At 40.6% G+C, this 21,504-nt stretch overlaps 2 protein-coding genes across 2 annotated transcripts in view; one reads left to right on the top strand and one right to left on the bottom strand.

Moving 5' to 3' along the window:
* gdnfa (glial cell derived neurotrophic factor a) overlaps positions 1–21,504 on the bottom strand; it is a 47,144-nt gene that overhangs the window by 25,589 nt on the left and 51 nt on the right. The window contains exon 2 of the mRNA XM_019361098.2: positions 17,803–17,902. Within this exon, the coding sequence (XP_019216643.1) occupies positions 17,803–17,872 (70 nt within the window). The 5' untranslated portion in view covers positions 17,873–17,902. The remainder of the gene's footprint in view (positions 1–17,802; positions 17,903–21,504) is intronic.
* opn4xa (opsin 4xa) lies at positions 7,714–20,466 on the top strand. Its single transcript, XM_003453905.5, has 10 exons — positions 7,714–7,804; positions 10,654–10,789; positions 13,827–13,960; positions 15,539–15,742; positions 15,819–15,990; positions 16,738–16,899; positions 17,063–17,170; positions 17,258–17,432; positions 17,828–17,976; positions 18,114–20,466. Exons 2-10 carry the CDS (start codon positions 10,656–10,658, stop codon positions 18,136–18,138), a joined length of 1,263 nt encoding a protein of 420 aa, XP_003453953.2. The 5' UTR covers positions 7,714–7,804; positions 10,654–10,655; the 3' UTR covers positions 18,139–20,466.

The following is a 21,504-nucleotide window of genomic DNA, read 5'->3' as shown; positions in this document are numbered from 1 at the left end:
CACCTTTAATAACCTCTTACAATACAATATGGCCTCCCGACTGGTGCTGAGGTTATTGACTATACACAGCAGTTTCTTGATACAATAAATTTTATATAGCAAAGTTGAGTTTAACAATAAAAAGCTGCCATCGGATTGTGTGTTGTAATTGTTGCAAAAAATTCTGGTACTAATGGATGAAGCAGGCACCAGGAGGGACATGGGAGGCTTTGTATTATCTAGACTGAGACCACTAGCTAACAGGAAGAGAAAGAGGATATGGAGCAAATGCATCACAGCGAGGAAGCAGAAAGTTAAAGCCACATTCACACAGCCCTAGAGACCCGCTGTTGACCTCCCAGCGAACCTCTGTGCATTCCCAAATGCCGACCATTTGAACACTTGAATTTCAGCACCTTACATATCTTCTGTGTTTCTAGTAGTTTAATGCAAAATGTCTACAACATATTACATTAAACTATTAATGTGATCTTGATAATAGCTCATAGAGACATGGCATTCCCCACATAGTGTCCTCTATGGTAAAGTTTACCCCATTAATATACAGGGAGTGCAGAATTATTAGGCAAATAAGTATTTTGTCCACATCATCCTCTTCATGCATGTTGTCTTGCTCCAAGCTGTATAGGCTCGAAAGCCTACTACCAATTAAGCATATTAGGTGATGTGCATCTCTGTAATGAGAAGGGGTGTGGTCTACTGACATCAACACCCTATATCAGGTGTGCATAATTATTAGGCAACTTCCTTTCCTTTGGCAAAATGGGTCAAAAGAAGGACTTGACAGGCTCAGAAAAGTCAAAAATAGTGAGATATCTTGCAGAGGGATGCAGCAGTCTTAAAATTGCAAAGCTTCTGAAGCGTGATCATCGAACAATCAAGCGTTTCATTCAAAATAGTCAACAGGGTCGCAAGAAGCGTGTGGAAAAACCAAGGCGCAAAATAACTGCCCATGAACTGAGAAAAGTCAAGCGTGCAGCTGCCAAGATGCCACTTGCCACCAGTTTGGCCATATTTCAGAGCTGCAACATCACTGGAGTGCCCAAAAGCACAAGGTGTGCAATACTCAGAGACATGGCCAAGGTAAGAAAGGCTGAAAGACGACCACCACTGAACAAGACACACAAGCTGAAACGTCAAGACTGGGCCAAGAAATATCTCAAGACTGATTTTTCTAAGGTTTTATGGACTGATGAAATGAGAGTGAGTCTTGATGGGCCAGATGGATGGGCCCGTGGCTGGATTGGTAAAGGGCAGAGAGCTCCAGTCCGACTCAGACGCCAGCAAGGTGGAGGTGGAGCACTGGTATCATCAAAGATGAGCTTGTGGAGTCTTTTCGGGTTGAGGATGGAGTCAAGCTCAACTCCCAGTCCTACTGCCAGTTTCTGGAAGACACCTTCTTCAAGCAGTGGTACAGGAAGAAGTCTGCATCCTTCAAGAAAAACATGATTTTCATGCAGGACAATGCTCCATCACACGCGTCCAAGTACTCCACAGCGTGGCTGGCAAGAAAGGGTATAAAAGAAGAAAAACTAATGACATGGCCTCCTTGTTCACCTGATCTGAACCCCATTGAGAACCTGTGGTCCATCATCAAATGTGAGATTTACAAGGAGGGAAAACAGTACACCTCTCTGAACAGTGTCTGGGAGGCTGTGGTTGCTGCTGCACCCAATGTTGATGGTGAACAGATCAAAACACTGACAGAATCCATGGATGGCAGGCTTTTGAGTGTCCTTGCAAAGAAAGGTGGCTATATTGGTCACTGATTTGTTTTTGTTTTGTTTTTGAATGTCACAAATGTATATTTGTGAATGTGGAGATGTTATATTGGTTTCACTGGTAAAAATAAATAATTGAAATGGGTATATATGGAACTAGTCTCCTGGAGAGGGGCTGGACTCTGTCTCAGTCTGGAGTTGCCCCTGGTGAGAGGCGGCGGGCTGGGGTGGGTATTCTAATATCCCCCGGCTTGCTGCCGGTACGTTGGGGTTTTTCCCGGTGGATGAGAGGGTTTGTTCCCTGCGCCTCAGGGTCGGGGAACGGGTCCTGACTGTCATCTGCGCTTATGCGCCGAGTGGCAGTTCAGAGTACCCAGCCTTCTTAGAGTCCCTGGGGGGGGGTGCTGGAAGGTGCCCCACCTGGAGACTCTGTTGTCCTACTGGGAGACTTCAATGCTCACGTGGGTAACGACAGCGAGACCTGGAGGGGCGTGATTGGGAGGAACGGCCTCCCTGATCTGAACCCGAGTGGTGTTTTGTTATTGGACTTCTGTGCAAATCACAGTTTGGCCATAACGAACACCTTGTTCGAACATAAGAGTGTCCATAAGTGCACGTGGCACCAGGATGCTCTAGGCCGCAGGTCGATGATCGATTTTGTAATCGTATCACCAGAACTGCGACCATATGTTCTGGACACTCGGGTAAAGAGAGGGGCTGAGCTGTCAACTGATCACCACCTGGTGGTGAGTTGGATCAGGTGGCGGGGGAGGACGCTGGACAGACCCGGTGCACCTAAACGCGTAGTGAGGGTGTGCTGGGAACGTCTAGCAGAGGCCCCAGTCCGCGAGATCTTCAACGCACACCTCCGGCAGAGCTTCAACAACATTCCGAGGGAGACTGGGGACATTGAGTCCGAATGGACCATGTTCAGCGTCTCCATTGCCGAAGCTGCTGCATTGAGCTGCGGCCGCAAGGTGGTTGGTGCCTGCCGTGGTGGTAATCCCCGAACCAAATGGTGGACACCAGAGGTGAAGGGAGCCACCAGGCTGAAGAAGGAGTCCTATCGGGCTTGGTTAGCCTGTGGGACTCCAGAGGCAGCTGACAGGTATCGACAGGCCAAGCGGAATGCGGCTCGGGCAGTGGCTGAAGCAAAAACTCGGGTGTGGGAGGAGTTCGGAGAGGCCATGGAAAAAGACTTTCGGACTGCCTCGAAGAGATTCTGGCAAACCGTCAGGCGTCTCAGGAGGGGAAAGTGGTGCTCTACCTGCACTGTGTATAGTGCTGGCGGTGCGCTGCTGACGTCGACTGAGAAAATTGTCAGACGGTGGAAGGAATACTTCGAGGACCTCCTTAATCCCACTGACACGTCTTCCGAGGAGGAAGCAGAGTCTGGGGATGAGGGGAATGACCCGCCAATTTCTGGGGTCGAGGTCACTGAGGCAGTTAAACAACTCCTCGGTGGCAGAGCCCCTGGTGTTGATGAGGTCCGCCCCGAGTTCCTGAAGGCTCTGGACGTTGTAGGGCTGTCCTGGTTGACACGCCTCTACAATGTTGCGTGGAGATCAGGGGCAGTACCCCTGGACTGGCAGACCGGGGTGGTGGTCCTCATCTTTAAGAAGGGAGACCGGAGGGTGTGTTCCAACTACAGGGGGATCACACTCCTCAGCCTCCCTGGGAAAGTCTATGCCAGGGTGCTGGAAAGGAGAGTTCGTCCGTTAGTCGAACCTCGGATACAGGAGGAATAATGCGGTTTTCGTCCTGGTTGCGGAACACTGGACCAGCTCTTTATCCTCTCGAGGATACTTGAGGGTGCATGGGAGTTTGCCCAACCAGTCTACATGTGTTTTGTGGACTTGGAGAAGGCATTCGACCGTGTCCCTCGGGGTGTCCTGTGGGAGGTGTTGCGGGAGTATGGGGTGTCTGGCCCACTGCTACGGGCCATTCGATCCCTATACAACCGTTGTAAGAGTTTGGTTCGCATTGCCGGCAATAAGTCGGACTCGTTTCCGGTGGGTGATGGGCTCCGCCAGGGCTGCCCTTTATCACCGATTCTGTTCATAATTTTTATGGACAGGATTTCTAGGCGCAGCCAAGTGGCGGAGGGCTTTCACTTCGGTGGCCTCAGAATCTCATCTCTGCTTTTTGCGGATGATGTGGTTCTGATGGCTTCATCGGGTGGGGCCTCCAGCTCGCACTGGAACGGTTCGCAGCCGAGTGTGAAGCAGCGGGAATGAGGATCAGCACCTCCAAATCTGAGGCCATGGTTCTCAGCCGGAAAAGGGTGGAATGCCCACTCCGGGTCGGGGATGAGTTCCTGCCCCAAGTGGAGGAGTTTAAGTATCTCGGGGTCTTGTTCGCGAGTGATGGGAGAAGGGAGCCGGAGATCGACAGACGGATTGGTGCTGCGGCTGCAGTGATGCGGACGCTGCACCGGTCCGTCGTGGTGAAGAGGGAGCTGAGTGTAAAAGCGAAGCTCTCAATTTACCGGTCGATCTACGTCCCGACCCTCACCTATGGCCACGAGCTGTGGGTAGTGACCGAAAGAACGAGATCGCGGATACAAGCGGCAGAAATGAGCTTCCTCCGAAGGGTGGCTGGCCTCTCCCTTAGAGATAGGGTGAGAAGTTCGGCCATCCGGGAGGGCTCAGAGTAGAGCCGCTGCTCCTCCACATCGAAAGGAGCCAGTTGAGGTGGTTCGGGCATCTGACAAGGATGCCCCCTGGGCGCCTCCTGGGTGAGGTGTTCCGGGCATGTCCCACCGGGAGGAGGCCCCGGGCAGACCCAGGACGCGCTGGAGAGATTATATCTCTCGGCTGGCCTGGGAACGCCTTGGTGTTCCCCCGGATGAGCTGGAGGAGGTGGCTGGGGAGAGGGAGGTCTGGGCTTCTCTGCTTAGGCTGCTGCCCCCGCGACCCGACTTCGGATAAAGCGGATGAGGATGGATGGATGGATGGATGGATGTGTATATATTTGTTTTTTGTTAAGTTGCCTAATAATTATGCACAGTAATAGTCACCTGCACACACAGATATCCCCCTAAAATAGCTAAAACTAAAAACAAACTAAAAACTACTTCCAAAAACATTCAGCTTTGATATTAATGAGTTGTTTGGGTTCATTGAGAACATGGTTGTTGTTCAATAATAAAATTATTCCTCGAAAATACAACTTGCCTAATAATTCTGCACTCCCTGTAATTAATTGCTTACTGTATGTTGTTGGCAACCTGCTATGTAAAGAAGTCCAATGCAAACAGCCCCTTTTGAACAAAACGTATTATTCTAACTACAGCAGAACTGATTTTAAAATTATTAGTACCATATGTGTCCATGCTTTTTTATCCACATGCTCTCTTTTATAGAAAATCTAAAAGCGTGCTATAAAATATCTATAAATACATCATTGTGTTCTCATGAGCTGCACAGTCTTCACTGTAAATGACATTAGGTAAAACAATCAATACCTACAATTTATTGATTTCTCATTGCAGCTCATTAAAGAGTCCTTTGTGCCACTGGGTTTATTAATAACATCTCATTCCTGTGAGTTCTTAACAACAGGACTACAGAGCTTATCCAAATCTGGAGTAACTCTGACATCCCCAAGTGTTGCATTATGGGTTCCCAGTGGGAGAACACATTAAATCTAGATAACTTTAGAGAACAACTCCCAAATTGAGATTCATACATACCAAAGTACAATGTCAATACTTGTTAGTGTCACTGAATACTAAAGAAAGATTCTTGTTCAAAACAAAAGGAAGAAGCATCTGCTTTGGATCCAGTTAATGGGCAAAGCTGACTGCACAGAGTGAAAAATAAATAAAATTCAGCTAAAAATCAGCCTGGTAGAATATCTAATGCAGTAACAATGGTTCAAGCAATCCTGTGACAACTGCCATAAAAGCAACATTAAAACACTACTCTGAACAGACACCACAGAGTGCAGCTTTTAAAAGCGTTTATAAACAGGAAAACTTAAGACTTCTATAGCAATAAATTTAAGGCAATGTCCTCAAGACTGAGAAGCTAGTTTGATTAAACATTTTTGACATTATTAGCTTAACTTCATCTTATTATTTAAAAATGTTGATTTTCATATTAACTTTAACCTATTTGTTACAATCACATTGTATCTCATTCTAGTTTTGACATTCCATTTGGATCCTGCTTGGTCTATTCTAATAGGTTTACTTTGATTTTTGTGATTCTGGTTTTTATAAGTGCCATACAACTAAAAGGATCATTGTTATTAAGTGAGTACTTTATTTAATAACTTTTTTAGACCTATTTAAGGAGACCTCTTCCATGCAGATCATCTCAAATTTCATTCTACCGTTTATCTCAGGCACATTAAATCTCAAGTACAAGCTGCCTCATTGAAGTGTACAATGCCGGACACGCTTGTCTTTTTCGCACGTTAGACGGGGTGACGTAGGTGACAGACAGCTTTGACAGTAATTAGATGTTTGATAGTTGTGGCAGGGTGACCAGAGGCAAAAGCGGCAAACAACCAGTCCTTTCATCAGCTCTTCTAGAATGACTTTGACAAGTGCTTTGTTATTTTTTTGTTTATTTATTTATTATTATTATTGAATATGAGCAATGCAGTTTAACTACTAGTACTTCCAATACAGACAGTTTACAGCTATTGCGGATTTCCAGCCGTGGACCTCAGTTGGACTCTTACATCCACAGTTCACAGGCAAAATTTTACAGCGTAAGTATGTGTTGGTTTACAGCCATCTCAGCTCTTAAGGAGGCACAAACCTTATGTATAATATTATCCTCCTCGTCTAAACAGTGTTAGTGATCAACACATCTGCTACTCACAAGGTGCAGCGTCTTCCTTGTGCCATAGAGAAGTCGGACAAAGTGGCAGCACATTGGATTCTCCCAGCTTAAAATAGTCGTGCTCACGCTCTGGACAAAAATCACCTTAAAATTTTCCAGTTAACAATGAGGTTGTGTTTGCTTTGGTGGACTGAATGTTTACACTAAGTTGCCCTCCTGGAAAACCATCACTTGGAAACATTAATGTTTTCCTTTCTGATTAACAGAACGGAATTGCTGAAAGCTTTCTTTGTCTCATCTACATGCTGAGAACAGTGAAGCCTTGTACCCAAGACGCTAAAAGCATTTCCAGTGAATCAGCTGGTCATCACAACTGTATCGTTTGACCTGGAAAATCACGGAAAAAACGCCAAAGAATCCCCAAAAACAAATAAATAAATAACAAAGAAACAACAAAAGTGCATGAAACTACTAACATCTGCCTCCCTGAGGTATTATGTCAGGGGTTATTATTAGTGAGGCTAAGTGGTTGGAAATTGGCACATATTGATAGGTTTCGCTAGGAAGTGCAGTGACCCAGAAGTGTGAAAGGCTTAGCCTCCTCTGGCTAGAACGTATCCATACTGAGTCTCAACAGACGATAGACGAGGATGGGCTGCAGTTGTGCACCATGAGGTAAACACTGAGAGGCTTTTATCTGAGCGTTTTCCCCGAGATTCTCTTTACACAAGGATGAGCAGGAAACATGTATGACACTTTGTAAAAGGTCTGCTGCTTTTCAAAAACCCCAATCTGTCTCTCCCTAATTCTCAAAGCACCCAGTGGGATGCAGCAGAGAGCTGGGCTGTGTCATTTCCTCACTTCCTCTGAAAGCAGCTTTAGATGTGGGGCTCACGTTGTGCCTCCAGCAATGGGTATCGGATATTAATGTTATTAATGTGCATAAGAGGAAAACAAAATTTGGAAAAGACAGAAAAATCTATCACGTGTAATGTCTTGACTTGACCGCGCCGGCCACATGAACAGCAGCACATGGACACCCTCATGCATGCATCACACACCAGCTTGATCGATGTGTTTTGCCATAAGAGAGCTGTGTGTGATGGGAAGCTTGCAGGGGAGGTTGGGTCAGTGCGCTGCTTGCTTGCTTTCTGCCCTTCTGGGTATTCTCATCTTCTATCCAGCACTGACAGCAGCAGAAGCCTGCATTTGGATTTGGGGGGTTTTCACAATTACACACTGTGCAGCTTCACTGCCGCAGAACAAAGGGGCTTTCTGGAGAAAACGGTAAAGTAATGTTCTGTTAATTTAGTAAGTTTTGCATGAGTAGTATGGAGCAAACTCCTCTGAAGTTTATTTAAAGAAATTATTACTGATATTACAGGGAGATTCCTTTCAACTCTTATTTAGGATTTAAATAAATACTTATGAGCAGTAATTGAATTAGGACAGATGCATACCATGTCAGCAAGGAGCAATACGTGAAGCAGACAATGCAAGTTCAACAGTGACATTGATTAGATGTGCATGCAATTTATGTGACTCGAGCCTTTCATATGAAACAATGCTTTGATGCCTAATGTGGGGAAGTAAGCGGTCATTTTAAGTTCCTTTGACGCACAAAGCCTTTGCTGAGAGGATCGCAAGAGATCAACGTGTTGGTTTCGTACAGTGATTGTCTATGTGTACTCCACCCACTCTGTGGCATGTCTGTGTGTATGATCATAGTTAATAGCACAAAAGAAAATTCAGCTCCATCATTTCAAAATCATAAACACATTTAGTGGATTTTAAAAGGAGTGCAAAAAAAAAAAAAACATTGCAAAGACAATTTATGCGATATCAATAAGACTCACCACAGCTTTGACTGATTAAATATTGTGCCATCACTTAACTTAATTTTCGATGAGTCAGACTCATTGTTCTTGTTCTTAAACAATCAAATTATTAATGCAGTAAAGCGTCAGATTTACCGGTAGCTAACTTCTTCTTATTCTAAAGATGCAGTTAATATTACATGGTATTAATTCCATTACATTAACAAAACATAACCCTGTTTAATCAGAAATTCCTGGACTTCATCTATGTCATCTGTGTAATAAACATTTCTTATTTACAGAAAAAAGTATAATTTGACATTTAAACAAAATGCTGTTATGCTTCCATAAACCTCAGCTCCCAGAGAGACATCAATTTTGAAATATTTGTCCTATGAATGACCGGATTTATGAAAGCTCTGGACTGTATAGAAGAATTTTGTGGTGCATATATTTTAATAGACATGAGTTCTTATTCCACCGCATAGGGAAGCGTGTGTGTCCCAACACTGAGGAGACACTGAGCTAATGGTCAATTTCTCCTGTCATTAAATCTTAAATCAAAGAAATTAAGAAATTTAAAGAGGGTTAAAAAGTCTCAGAATGTACAAAGAAAACAAAATCAGAGCAACCTGAACAAAATAAAGTGAGATGCCAGATCTAAATTTTTAGTGTCTGATTTCTTACCACACCCAATGATGTCAACCTCAGATCCTTCTATAAACTTGTATACATCTGCTCTGTAACCCTGAGAAAGAAAAGCACCCCTCACTATTCTTTTTTGTTTGTTTTTTGAGCAGCACGATTGGTTATACACCTAGCCCCGTGATATACCCATAAGATTAAAAGTGTACAGACATGCTCTCTACAGTAGTTTTCAAATGTGCATTCAGCTCTGAGCTTTTCTACAGATTAACCAACAAAGATGCATGCGGGAAAGGAAATCTCCAAAGCAGCTTGATTATAGAGTTTTTAATCTAGATACTTCCTAGTACACTGGTTTTACCCAGTGTCACACACAACGGTGTCCTCTCTTAAACCAAACAGTTTTCATGGGAATGCAGCTGGTGCTAACTACTCCCTGCTGCGTGCTAAATGTAAGAAATGACAGCTATGAACAGGAAGTGTGAAAACATTTAAAGCTACCCCCAAATCAGTGTAGCTTTAAGCTATATGCTAACACCTGTTGTTTACAAAATCACCTTGCACATACACTGATGTTCAGCAATTATTGCAGGGATCTTTACCTTACAATACAAAGTGCCTAGAGGCCACTGTTGCTGGGATTTGGTGCTTTATAAATAAAACTGAACTAGACTGAAAAACTGAATTTACCATCACAGTTTACTGCAGTGCTTTTAAAATGAGGGATCTAACTTTAAAAGAAATTAAAAAAGGATTCAAGTTGATTATTATTTTCTAATAGACATAAAACAGTCACTCTAAATCATTCAGGACCATTATAGTCAGAAGAATTATAGTATGTGGAAAACCGAGAGCAGCAGCATATAACAAAGCAGGCAGATGACAGATGTCGTGTTGACTAAATCAGACTCGGCATGAAAGGAAGAGCAGGGTCTGAGGTGAGTCACAAAGCTGATGTGCAATAGTTTTGAGCAGCCTAAACAGCATGTGAGATGGAAGTGGGCTGGTATTGGGATCAGCTGACCTGAAGAACTGAGGCTGATTTCATGACCTACCTGATCAAACTCTAAGCTCAATTTGTGAAAGTATGTGGACAATTTAAATGTTGACATTAACCTAAATTAATATGTATATAAATTATCAAAACAATCCTCCAATCGATACAAATAAATATCACAATATAGCCTCAAGACCTTTAGGGAATAGGAAAAAACACAGTTCTCACCAAACCTGACATGATTAATCCTATGTGGAGCTTACCTAATTATACAAAATAACAAACAAAAAAAAGTATAATGTTAAATGTTATAAGCTGTTTGAAAAACTAAACTAATATTGTTACACCAACACTATACAGTTAAGTTTGAAGATACAAGCTGGTAAGCTATTTCCTCAGGTTTTATAAGGAAAAATAATGATGACACTTAGTTGGCACATTACTGAAGAGAAATCCACAAAAATCAAATGCAGATTACAGAACCAGTAACTAAGTAAAGTGTTGCAGTTGCAGTCTTTGTATGTTTTCAGCCTCACATGCAGTATTATAGTTGTTGATCATAATATTTTTTGCTGGGGAGTTAAGCAGCTGAAAGCTGAATATTGTGTGTGTGTCTGAAAGAAACCGTTGTGCACAAAGATCCACTGATGCTGACGTCTGTGTGGTTGAAGTCACAGAAATGGACGTGGAGCGTGGCTTCTATCAGCTGGTGGAGGTCCAGGACCACGTTCACTACATCTTTGCTTTCGTTGTTTCTGTGATTGGAACAGTGGGCGTTACCGGAAACGCTTTGGTCATGTATGCCTTCTACTGGTAAGCCTCCTTCCTCATGGAAATGATGGGAACGAATATGCTTATCTTTTAGAGCTGCATCTTTTCAAACCTGAAAATAAGTTTGGAATATTTAAATATTTGATACATTTTTTTGTGTTCTATAAAATATGTGTCTTATTTACTTTTTACACAGCAACTGAGTGTTTTTAAATTGTGGTTACACAAAAAATGTGACGGACAGATGAATTTTCTGCTATTCATCTGGATTTGATGATGCTCATAACATTTCAAATAATTTCAGTGAGCCATTTGAGGTGGCTCTATTCTGAGCCCTGGCTCACTGGCCAAGCTCCTCTTGCTGTCTGTAAGGGAGAGCTCAGGCAGAGGAAGGTCATTTCTGTCACTACGTATATCAGCACACCCATTCTTTTGGTCAACACCCACAGCTCGTGGCCATAAATAAGGGTGGGATTGTAGATCAACTGGTATATTTGAAGCTTTGCTTTCAGTTTTCTCTTTACCACAGCTGCCCAGTACAGCATTCGCATTATTGCCGATGTAGACTGGACCAATCTGTTAGAATTCAATTCAATTCACTTTTATTTATATAGTCTCAATTTCCAACAACAGTCACCTCAAGGTGCTTAATATTGTAAGGCAAAGACCCTAAAATAATACAGACAAACCTCAAATATGATGGGAATCCTCCAGCAGCCTCAATCTATTGCAGCATAACTAAGGGAGGATTCAGTGTCACCTGATCCAGCCCCAACTATAAGCTTTGTCAAAAAGGAAAGTTTGAAGCCTAATCTTAAAAGTAAGGTGGGAGCTGGTTCAACTGAAGGCGCTTCCTCCCATTCTACTTTTAAATATGCTCATTGCACCAGAACCCTACAGACCCTCCTGGAGGCGGTGGATCCACAGGAGGACAAGGCCACAGTGTGCAAATTTTCTCAAGCCTCTTCAAACTCCAGTTCTAGCATCCCTTGACATTTTGAAGTTCACTCAGGCCAGATACTGAACCTGAAATACCCTCTGATACGTCCATCTTTATGTGTGTGTGTGAGCATTAAAAAAATATATCAGTGGATGCAGGTTGCAGTGAAAAAAAAGACATCTAGATTAAAGTGTTGTTAGATGAGTTATGAGTTAGCCACTATAACAAATATCTGGGCAGCACAGTGGCGCTTTAGTAACCTTAAAGCAAGTTATAGATTTGAACCTGTCCAAAGACATGCTTGTCAGGTTTTGATTTTGTGATTACTGTGCAGCTATCATTTAAGCAAGAGAATAACATGTAGCATATAGTCCATTACAATTGTTGTATTTTACTTGAAATAAAGGAGCTGTGGAGAAGATTTTTAATGTATAAATTCTACTTACTTATAGACAAAAATCATGTGGAAAACCTCTGAAATATATACAAGTGGTTGAAATTCTAATGACAAAAGCAAAAATAATATTTTGCATTGAAGAAAAGTTTGTTTTTGTTTGCATATTCTCAGTTTTATAAAGTCAAACTTCTGAGTCAGGCATGAAAATTGTAACTGGTGCATCTCTAGTTATGACAGATAAAATAAAATATAATTATACCCTATTAACATGTAATGTAGTAAACGATAGAATTTATTAATAATAATAATGCAAGTGACTTTTAACGAATACTTACATGTGTTACACATTTAACAGATGTGTTACATCTGCTTTTCTGAGTAAAACTAACCCGCAATCAACACAAGCATTTCTCTTTCTTGTACAGTACAATTTTACAGACTGCAGATATTCAGGGCAGTGAAGAGGTAAACAATTTATTCATGCATTAAGATGCAAAGTACAGATACTCCAAGCACATGTCTTCACATTAGCCCGTAGGCATTCAATACGAAGAAATAACTCAGCGCTAGACCTCCAGATTGAAATCAATGCATGAATTCAATAATTTAGTCAGCTACTATATTATTCATGTACAGTCAATGCTGTGATGCCACCTTGACTAAACAAAGAGGGTGGACAATAAGAATACTGGCGTTTGAGGTAATCTAACCAGCTACTACAGTAGCACCATTGTTTTGGTTGTATTTCTATAGTTTAACTAATATGATCATCTTATTGTCCCTCAGATTCGTACAACATCATTTTAATGCCTGAGGATCATCATTGCAACTGACCAATCATTTTTTTTTATGTCATCACTTTGCAATTAAGTGATGTAAAAGAAAAGAAAGAAAGGCTGCGAATAAATTAGTCAGACACATAATGGGACCTCCGGGCAATGTTTAATTTGAATTTTTAGACTTAATTGACATATTCTTCCTCTATTCTTCTATTCGTTTCATTTAAAAATATTCTTTAACTTTGGTTTTGATTAAAGTTGACCTCTTTGGTACATTCATGGTGTGTTTGAGGAGAAATGTTGCCTGGACAAGCTTTACTTTGGAGCGATTTCTGGGAAGTTAAATGTAATGTGTGTAAAATGCACATACAGTAATGCACCATTGCAGTTCAGTTATTTTCGTGACCTTGCTGACCTCAATATAAAGAGACACTTATGTTGACACTGTATTATTTTTCTCTCTATATAATCTTTTGGATTTGGTGTTTAGAGGTTTCCCTATACATTGGATTTCTATTAAAAGGTCATTCACAATTGGCTGTCTGACCTCTGGAGATGAAATTCCAGCTTTGATTGATCTTTACTTCTAACAGGAGAAAATCTGTGTCAATGTATCTGGTAACTGATTGATTTAGTCCTTAGGTTGTAACAAGGTAGTCATTAAAAAAAATCAATTGTTATTGAAGCTGTGCTAGCATTTCATCTAAAATGTATTTGACACTGTTATTTGGTGTTATTATTGCTTTGTAATTCCTTTGTTGAGTGGGACTATCACAAACTATTGGATGAACACCGAATTGACCATGTCTACAAACAACTCCAGGGCAAACAAAAGCTCTCATGATGAACACACAATGAGCACCGTGGTGGCGTAATAATGTCCCTGCCAGTCATGTTACAATGAAGAGTTATGCGACAGTAAAACTGGTTGGTGGGATACTAATTGCTTTTAATGTGTTTCAGCAACAAGAAGCTGCGGACGCCCCCCAACTTCTTCATCGTTAACCTGGCAGTCAGTGACTTCCTCATGGCAGTTACACAGTCACCCATCTTCTTTGTCAACTCCCTTTACAAGGGTTGGATTTTTGGTGAAACAGGTATTTTTTCCTACATCCAAGGTTTTGCATATCAGAGCATAATACAAATAATCATATCAGGTCTTAGAATGAGATAAATGGAACCTGAAAACAAAATGTAAGCCGACATGAAGAGGCAGTGTGTGAAAGGCTATGATATCCCCGTGACTCAGTAGCTCATACAACCAACAATAACTTGAAGTAGTAGTTTTCAGTATCAGTGTTTTTCTGTATATCTTTCTGTGGAGGAATTTTGGCCCACTCTTCTTTACAATGTTGCTTAAGTTCACTGAGGTTTCTGGGCATTTGTTTATGTACAGCTCTTTTAAGGTCCCACCACAGCATTTCAGGCAGACTGAGGTCTGGGCTTTGACTGGGTCATGGCAATTCCTTGATTCTTTTTTAGGCATGCTGCTGTACATTTAATCATTTGCTGATGTGCTCGGGATCATTGTCCTGTTGCATGACACAATTTCTGCCAAGCTTTAGCTTCATACTTGACTCTAGAACACTTTGGTTAACAGAGGAGTTCATGGTTGACTCAGTGAGTGCAAGGTTCCCAGTGGCTGCAAAACAAGCCCAAATCATCACTTCTCCACCACCACAGCTGGTATGAGGATTATGCTAATTTGCTGTGTTTAGCTTTTACTGATCATTGTGACCAAACACTTTGGTCTTGTCTCTCGAAAGGACATTGTTCCACAAGACTTGCGGTTTGTTCAGATTCAATAGGGGAAGACACGCAGACTCGAAACCAGGAGGCTTGTACTGGCATTTCTTTCGAATAAGTCTTGCTTGTTCAGTCTTTTTCTAATTGTACTGTCATGACCTTTAACATTTAACGTGCTAACCTAGGCCTGTAGAGTCAGAAATGTAGTTCATGAGATATTTGCAAATTCTGTGAGCATTGCATGGCCTAACCTTGAGGCAATGTCGAGTTCTGGGAAGATTGAGGGAAACCTGAATGCTGCAGACCAGCAAATTATCATAAACCTGTGGTTTTATAGAGGTGCTCACATTTGCTGATGAGCAGATAATCAAGTTCATGTGATTAACAGTGCCTGGCTGATACTTTCCCTTTTAGTTCATATCGAAGCAACAAGGATGTACTTAGTAATTCACACACTGCATTTTCTGTTTCAGTTCTGCATTTTGGCTTAGTTTCTTATTAAATAAATGATCTGCTTGCAGCTTATCTGAAGTTGTATCTACCTAATGATAAGGACCAGATTGTATTTATTATGTCCTGATATGTAAAACCTTAGAGTTAACACAGGATGTGCTTTTCATTTTACCATGACTGTATAAGTAATTCACATTTAATATTAAATATCTTTATCCTTTATACATATATCTACGTAAACGTTGTTCATATTGTAATCATATTGAAATCTCTTATTGAGCTACATACCATAACTTAATTTTAACTGCTGTAAAAAAGAAATTTCCCAACCAATGGATAAATAAAGTATGCACTTTCTTATAGCACCTTTTTTTTAGTTAGAATCTGTTGATGGTGGAAATATGTTTAGTGGAGATGTGTTCACCAGTCTAACAGAGAAAATAAATAAATAAATGTGTACTTTTTTCCCCCTCCAGGATGTAAAATATATGCCTTCTGTGGTGCTTTATTTGGAATCGCCTCAATGATAAACCTTCTGGCCATCTCTATAGACCGCTATGTTGTTATCACCAAGCCTCTGAAGGCATTACAATGGACGTCCGCGAGACGCACTTACCTTATTATTGCCCTCGTGTGGCTATATTCATTATCCTGGAGCCTCGCACCACTCTTAGGATGGAGTAAGTGACTTAATTTTTCCCTCCTTACCAATTTTTAAGTAAACATCCACCTTATTATACTTTTTTTTCTCTTAAGGTTCATATATACCAGAAGGTCTGATGACCTCGTGCACATGGGACTATGTGACCTCCACTCCAGCCAATAAAAGTTACACTTTGATGTTGTGCTGCTTCGTATTCTTCATCCCGCTTGGTATTATATCCTACTGTTACGTCTGCATGTTCCTAGCAATTCGCCAAGCAAGCAGGTACATCTAAATAAATAGATTTATAATATTCAATATTATAAATATTACTTTTTTCTGAATATGCATAATTTAATATTGTTTTTAGGAAGTAATTTTAATAAATGTTTGCTGGAAGTCCCATTCTGGCCACTTGCATGTAAGCCAATAAAAAAGGGGGAAAAAAAACACCTTTTCTGATAAACATTACTCACCTTTATGGTGAGTACTCCAAGAAGTGATGAAAGTAGGGTTTTTGGCTACAACCCAGGGACCAAGCATCAGTTTTCAGTGGACTAAACTCATGTTTTTAAGTCTGAGGGGCAGGATCATGCATCTCAGTGTTTTTTTCTACACTCGCAGGATTGCACATAGTCAATTTGTCCTGCAGGACAATTAGTGCAGTTCTACTGCAAGCTCGTGACACATCTAACTAATAACCTTTCCCATTTAAATGCCTGGACTGTAAAGCAACCCAGCACGTGCCGGCTTCAGCATAATCACCATCAACGTAATTCAGATCACAGGGTCGGTGCACACTGTAAATGCTCACATGCACCTGGTCAGTTTGGGACTTCAAGCTAAACTAAGTGTATGCATGTGCAATGATGTTTAAAAAGCTGGTAAATGTCAAAGTGAGATCCCAGTTTCCCAGTAGACCGCTGTATATACTGCTTTTAAAGATCCCCTGACCCACTCCTCTGGCCTTCATTTCACCCTCTGAAGTCTTATAATATATTACTGACCACAAAATTCTTTGTCTTCTTATAGAGATGTGGAGCAGTTGGGCAATCAAGTGAGGAAGTCGACACTGATCCAACAGCACTCCATCAAAACTGAATGGAAGCTAGCCAAGATTGCTTTTGTGGTCATCATAGTGTTTGTGCTTTCTTGGTCCCCCTATGCATGTGTCACCCTCATAGCATGGGCTGGGTAAATATGATACGTTAGGCACTTAATGATAGGATATGTAAAAATAGCTTGGTAGACCCTGGTTTGCAGGGAGTTGCAGGTAGTAGAACACCCTTACTTAAAGCATTTCAAGCTACAGTATAAGTATGATCATCTCTAATCATGTTTCATCTCTGTCCATCAGATATGGAGGCATTCTCAACCCTTATTCCAAAGCCGTCCCAGCTGTTATAGCCAAGTCATCAGCCATATACAATCCTGTAATCTATGCCATAATTCACTCAAAATACAGGTAACTGTGATCATCTAATTAATCGACAAACTAATTCTGAAACTTAATGGCACATTTTGCTAAAAGATCATGTTTTTGTTTCAACAGGATCACCCTTGCAGAAAAAGTACCTTGCTTGCACTTCCTAGCCCATGCTCGCAGGAAAGACTGCATATCAGTATCGTTCAGCGAATCCTCCTTAAGGGACTCCGTGCTGAGTAGACAGTCATCAGACTCCACATCCAAGCTGCACATAGTTTCCTCCATTACAACAACTGACACGGTGAGTACTGGATGCTGCACTAGTCTTTGAAAGTGAGAAACAAATCCTGAACATGGGAGTGTAAAGTGCATCAGGTCCAATTAACACTTTCACTTAGCAGTTACTCATGAATCCCTAATCTTACAAGACCTCCGAGAATATTTATGTTTTATGAATATATATATACATATACTGTATATCAAAAGAAAGAGCAGACAGACTTTAAACAGGATAATGGCACAAGTTCAACACTACTCTACTAACTGTATATAGCAGTATACAATTACCGTCCCATTCATATAATGTAGGTTTAGTTAGATATGTCAGTAGTTGTAGTAGTTTTACCACAGGAGCAGTTGCATGTTGTAAATATGCAGATGTAAATTCTTACCTTGATATACATATGTGTCTTGTAGCATGTTTGGAGTGATGTGGAGCTGAATCCTATTGATCAGAGTCATACTTTGGGATCCAGCTATTCCCTTGGAACTCTGAGGGATAGAGAGTGTCAGTCATTGACTAAACACACAAAAAGAAAGAAAAGCCAAAGCCAGGAACAGCTAAGGTAGGCCCTAATCATTTGAACTGTTGATTTCCAATTCATATTACTGGCAAGTCAAACACTTTGAAGATAAAACATGTATTTTTCCCACAAAACACTTTGTCATGTTGCTTACATTTATATTTCATTTTAATTCTCAGAGCAAGGTTCAGTGAACAGTTGTGATCACGATCTATTAACTGAGTCAGTAAAAAGACTTCTATTGCCTATTGGAAGGAAGAGGAATAAGGACAATCTGGAATCAGCCAAAGAAATGTAAAGATGGGTATGATGAAGAGTTTAGACAAGAAGAAACAAAAGCACAGAAAATAGAGAAGGAAAATGATGATGATGAAGTCCTCATCCAGCCACACTTTGGATAAATGTTGAGCAAGAAAAATCCTGTGTCATCTTCACACTCAATTTCAAGGACTGACGTTTGGAGGAAGGCTGCTTTGAGAAAAATAAATGGAGCTACACAAAGCAGACAGAGAGAACTGTGAATTGACTTATGGTTCAGTCACACTAGCGTAAAAATAGGATGTCAACCTTCTTGCAACTAACTTGCAAAACTCAACAGTTACCCAGTAACTGCAAAGCAAAGAAAACAATTGCAAGTAGTTACAGCAACTAACTAGTCAACAGGAGGTTGAGTGCTCAACAGTCTTAACCTCTGGGCAACCAGTTTTGACCACAAGGCGATTACACGGGTCACCTTGTAGGAGGAACCTGTCTCCAAACAACTGTGATCTGACTTGAATTGACTGCAACCACCAAGGTTTGCAAATAACTGCCATGTCATTTATACATGCAAGCAGACCGCCAACGTGCTGCAATCAAGTCTGTGCCGATGAGTGCAACTTGTATGTGATGCGTTTCTTTGCAACAGTGGACACCAACTAAACTGGCTGCCAAATGGTTGCATTCTGGTTATTTTCCAATAACAAAGTTGCAGAGCACCAAAGACATTTTGCAGTTAAATTACAGTCACAATTTTGCAACCATGTTCAGTTAATTAATGTGTGAAGATTTCTTTCAAAAACAGTAGCTTGTTAAATGTTAAGTACAGAGATGCACCAATCCAGCGCTTGGATCAGATATTTGTCTGATCATGATTCAAAAAGCTGGAGCAGAAATAAGTGGCATGATTCAATTGATTTGATTTGATTTGATTCAGTGTTGTACTGCCATAACCATGCCACTACTCAATAGCAGGCCAGAGGTTGCTAGCGGTTGCAGCAGCATGTTTTCTTTGTATGTTTGCACTATTTCTTGACAAAATGTGGTCAAGTGAGATACCACAATTGTAGGTCTCTGACATCGTTGCTTTCCCTGTTGGCGTCTCTCTGTCTCTTGCTTTCACATTATATTCAATGTAACACTCGTTGGGAAGCTTTCATTGCAGTCACTTAATATTATCTCAGTCTCTTGCCAGCTCCACTCCACAAGTGACACACAAGTGCACAGTTAGAGCAAGAAAACGAGAAGCTTGTGCAACTCTGAATAACAGCAGCATAAAATAATGCCTCTCGCACTAAGCTAAAGTGAGACAAGATCATATAAGTAAAAACAAACAAAAAAACAAACAAACAAAAACTTTGTTTCCCATTGCCATTTAATAAGCTGTTAATATATGCATTAGAGTACGTTTAGAGCCAGGATATATCATTTTAATAAATATGTAATAATATTTCTGTTTCTCAGAGTGAGGAATACAGCTTGTCAATTTAACATTAGCATCAGATATTTAGTATATTTGGTATCAGTAGATATCCAAAGCCACAGTGCTGGTATTGTATTCAAACTGGAAAAATGCTGGATAGGTGAGTGTTAAGCATGTTCTTTGTCTGCGTGTCTGCGTGTGTGTGTGTGTGTGTGTGTGTGCGTGTGTGTGTGTGTGTGTCCGAGGACTTGTTTATTATCATCTTTTTAAAAACAGCACAGAATGAGGAAGCTAATTGTATCCATTTGTTTACATTTTAACTAAGGCTACATGTATTTATATGCCTCGGTAAAATATGATCACTGCTGTATTTCATGTAAAAGTCTGTTCTATATTGTATTATTTAGAAGGTTAAATATATTTGTTTATGAGTGTTGCTCATCGATGAACTGATTTGACTGTATTAAAGAGACTGAATAACAAGAATATATTTTGTATTTGCTCTAAGTTTTTGTGATCCTGCAGATTAGGAGTTTTACAACCTAAGACTGGGAAGACAGTGACACGGTTAGTCTGCAACTCAACATTTATCTGAAACAGAAAGCATTCTGATCCAACTTGGATCACAGTCAGATCAAAATGTTTTTGTACCGCTTTTATTCACTGGAACTATTTTGGGAATTATTTTTATTATGAAGCATTGTGCAAGTCAAAGTGTGCGAATATATGTGCAAAAGACACAACAAATGCACCATTTTTGTCGGTACATGTTCTCGGGCATAGAACTGTCACAATCACTGACATGCATTGAGTCTTTGTTCACATACTTATGTGTGTATTTGCTGCCATAAATAAAGGTTTCCATATGCTCTTTTGCAAATGATTTTCAGTATCTTTATTTTAATCTAAAGCAAAAATACATCCAAAATAAATCAGTTCTACTATTTTACTTTAAAGCGATTTATTACTTGCTGCAGTGATAAAAACTAGACAGGCTGCTGTTTATTTGTCACTTGTGTTATGCTGAAAAGTTCTGATTAGCAAACAAGTTGTATCATAAGCTGTTTAGCATATAAATAATTTCATGGAGTCGATGTCTGTTTTTGTACAAATACATTACAGAACCTGCATTATCAACATTTTTATATTTATCATTTTTACAAGCCTGAAGAATTTTCATTTTTTTCCCCGCATATAACAGTCAACATTTTTGCATATAATGCATGAGAGCGAGAGAAAACAGACATTCAGAGCATGGAGAAAGGTAATTACTTTTAACAGTTTTCTGCTGCCTCCAGCTGAAAAAAGAAACAACTCCCCGTTTCATTCAATTGCAGTTAAATCATACTAAGATACAGCAGCGCAGTACACTAGACCTTTTAATCTTCCCAGATATGGCTGATGTGAAGAAATGTAACAATTAGCGCACTGGTGTTCAAAAAAATTCACACTGCCACAAAATTGGCTGATTAAAAAAATCACTGGATAAAGGTATCACCTGCACTTTCACCAGGATGCTGGGAAATAAAGGCTACGTCCTACATTTATTACATTACTGGACTGCTGTCTCAAACTTATCTCCCTAACAGGTGTGTGTCAGTAAATAAATGACTGGTTTTCTAATTATTGCGTTTTGTGTGTGATCTTTTTTCCTGTGATGTCATCAGCTGTGTGTTATCCTTAAACTGGCACTCCTACCCTAAAATCCAAGCATGAGATGACATGCAGTTTCACAGGATGTGAAGATTAAAGCTTTGCCTCTAGAAATGGTAACATACATGTGAATCTAACCAAATATTACAGTGTAAAAATAAAATACTGCAATCTAAATCGCACTGTAATCTGTTTTATGCTTATCAAAAGTAAGATTAAGACAAGAACTCACACAC

This window comes from Oreochromis niloticus, linkage group LG7, assembly GCF_001858045.2.
Source record: "Oreochromis niloticus isolate F11D_XX linkage group LG7, O_niloticus_UMD_NMBU, whole genome shotgun sequence".
NCBI lineage: Eukaryota > Metazoa > Chordata > Actinopteri > Cichliformes > Cichlidae > Oreochromis > Oreochromis niloticus.
Note: the sequence above shows the minus strand (reverse complement) of the source record. Positions and strands in the feature narration are given on the sequence as shown.

Coding starts and splice junctions, on each gene's coding strand:
- opn4xa (XM_003453905.5), top strand. CDS start 10,656: ATGGACGTGGAGCGTGGCTTCTATCAGCTGGTGGAGGTCCAGGACCAC. Junction 10,790..13,826: donor GTCATGTATGCCTTCTACTG/GTAAGCCTCCTT, acceptor AATGTGTTTCAG/CAACAAGAAGCTGCGGACGC. Junction 16,900..17,062: donor ACCCTCATAGCATGGGCTGG/GTAAATATGATA, acceptor TCTGTCCATCAG/ATATGGAGGCATTCTCAACC.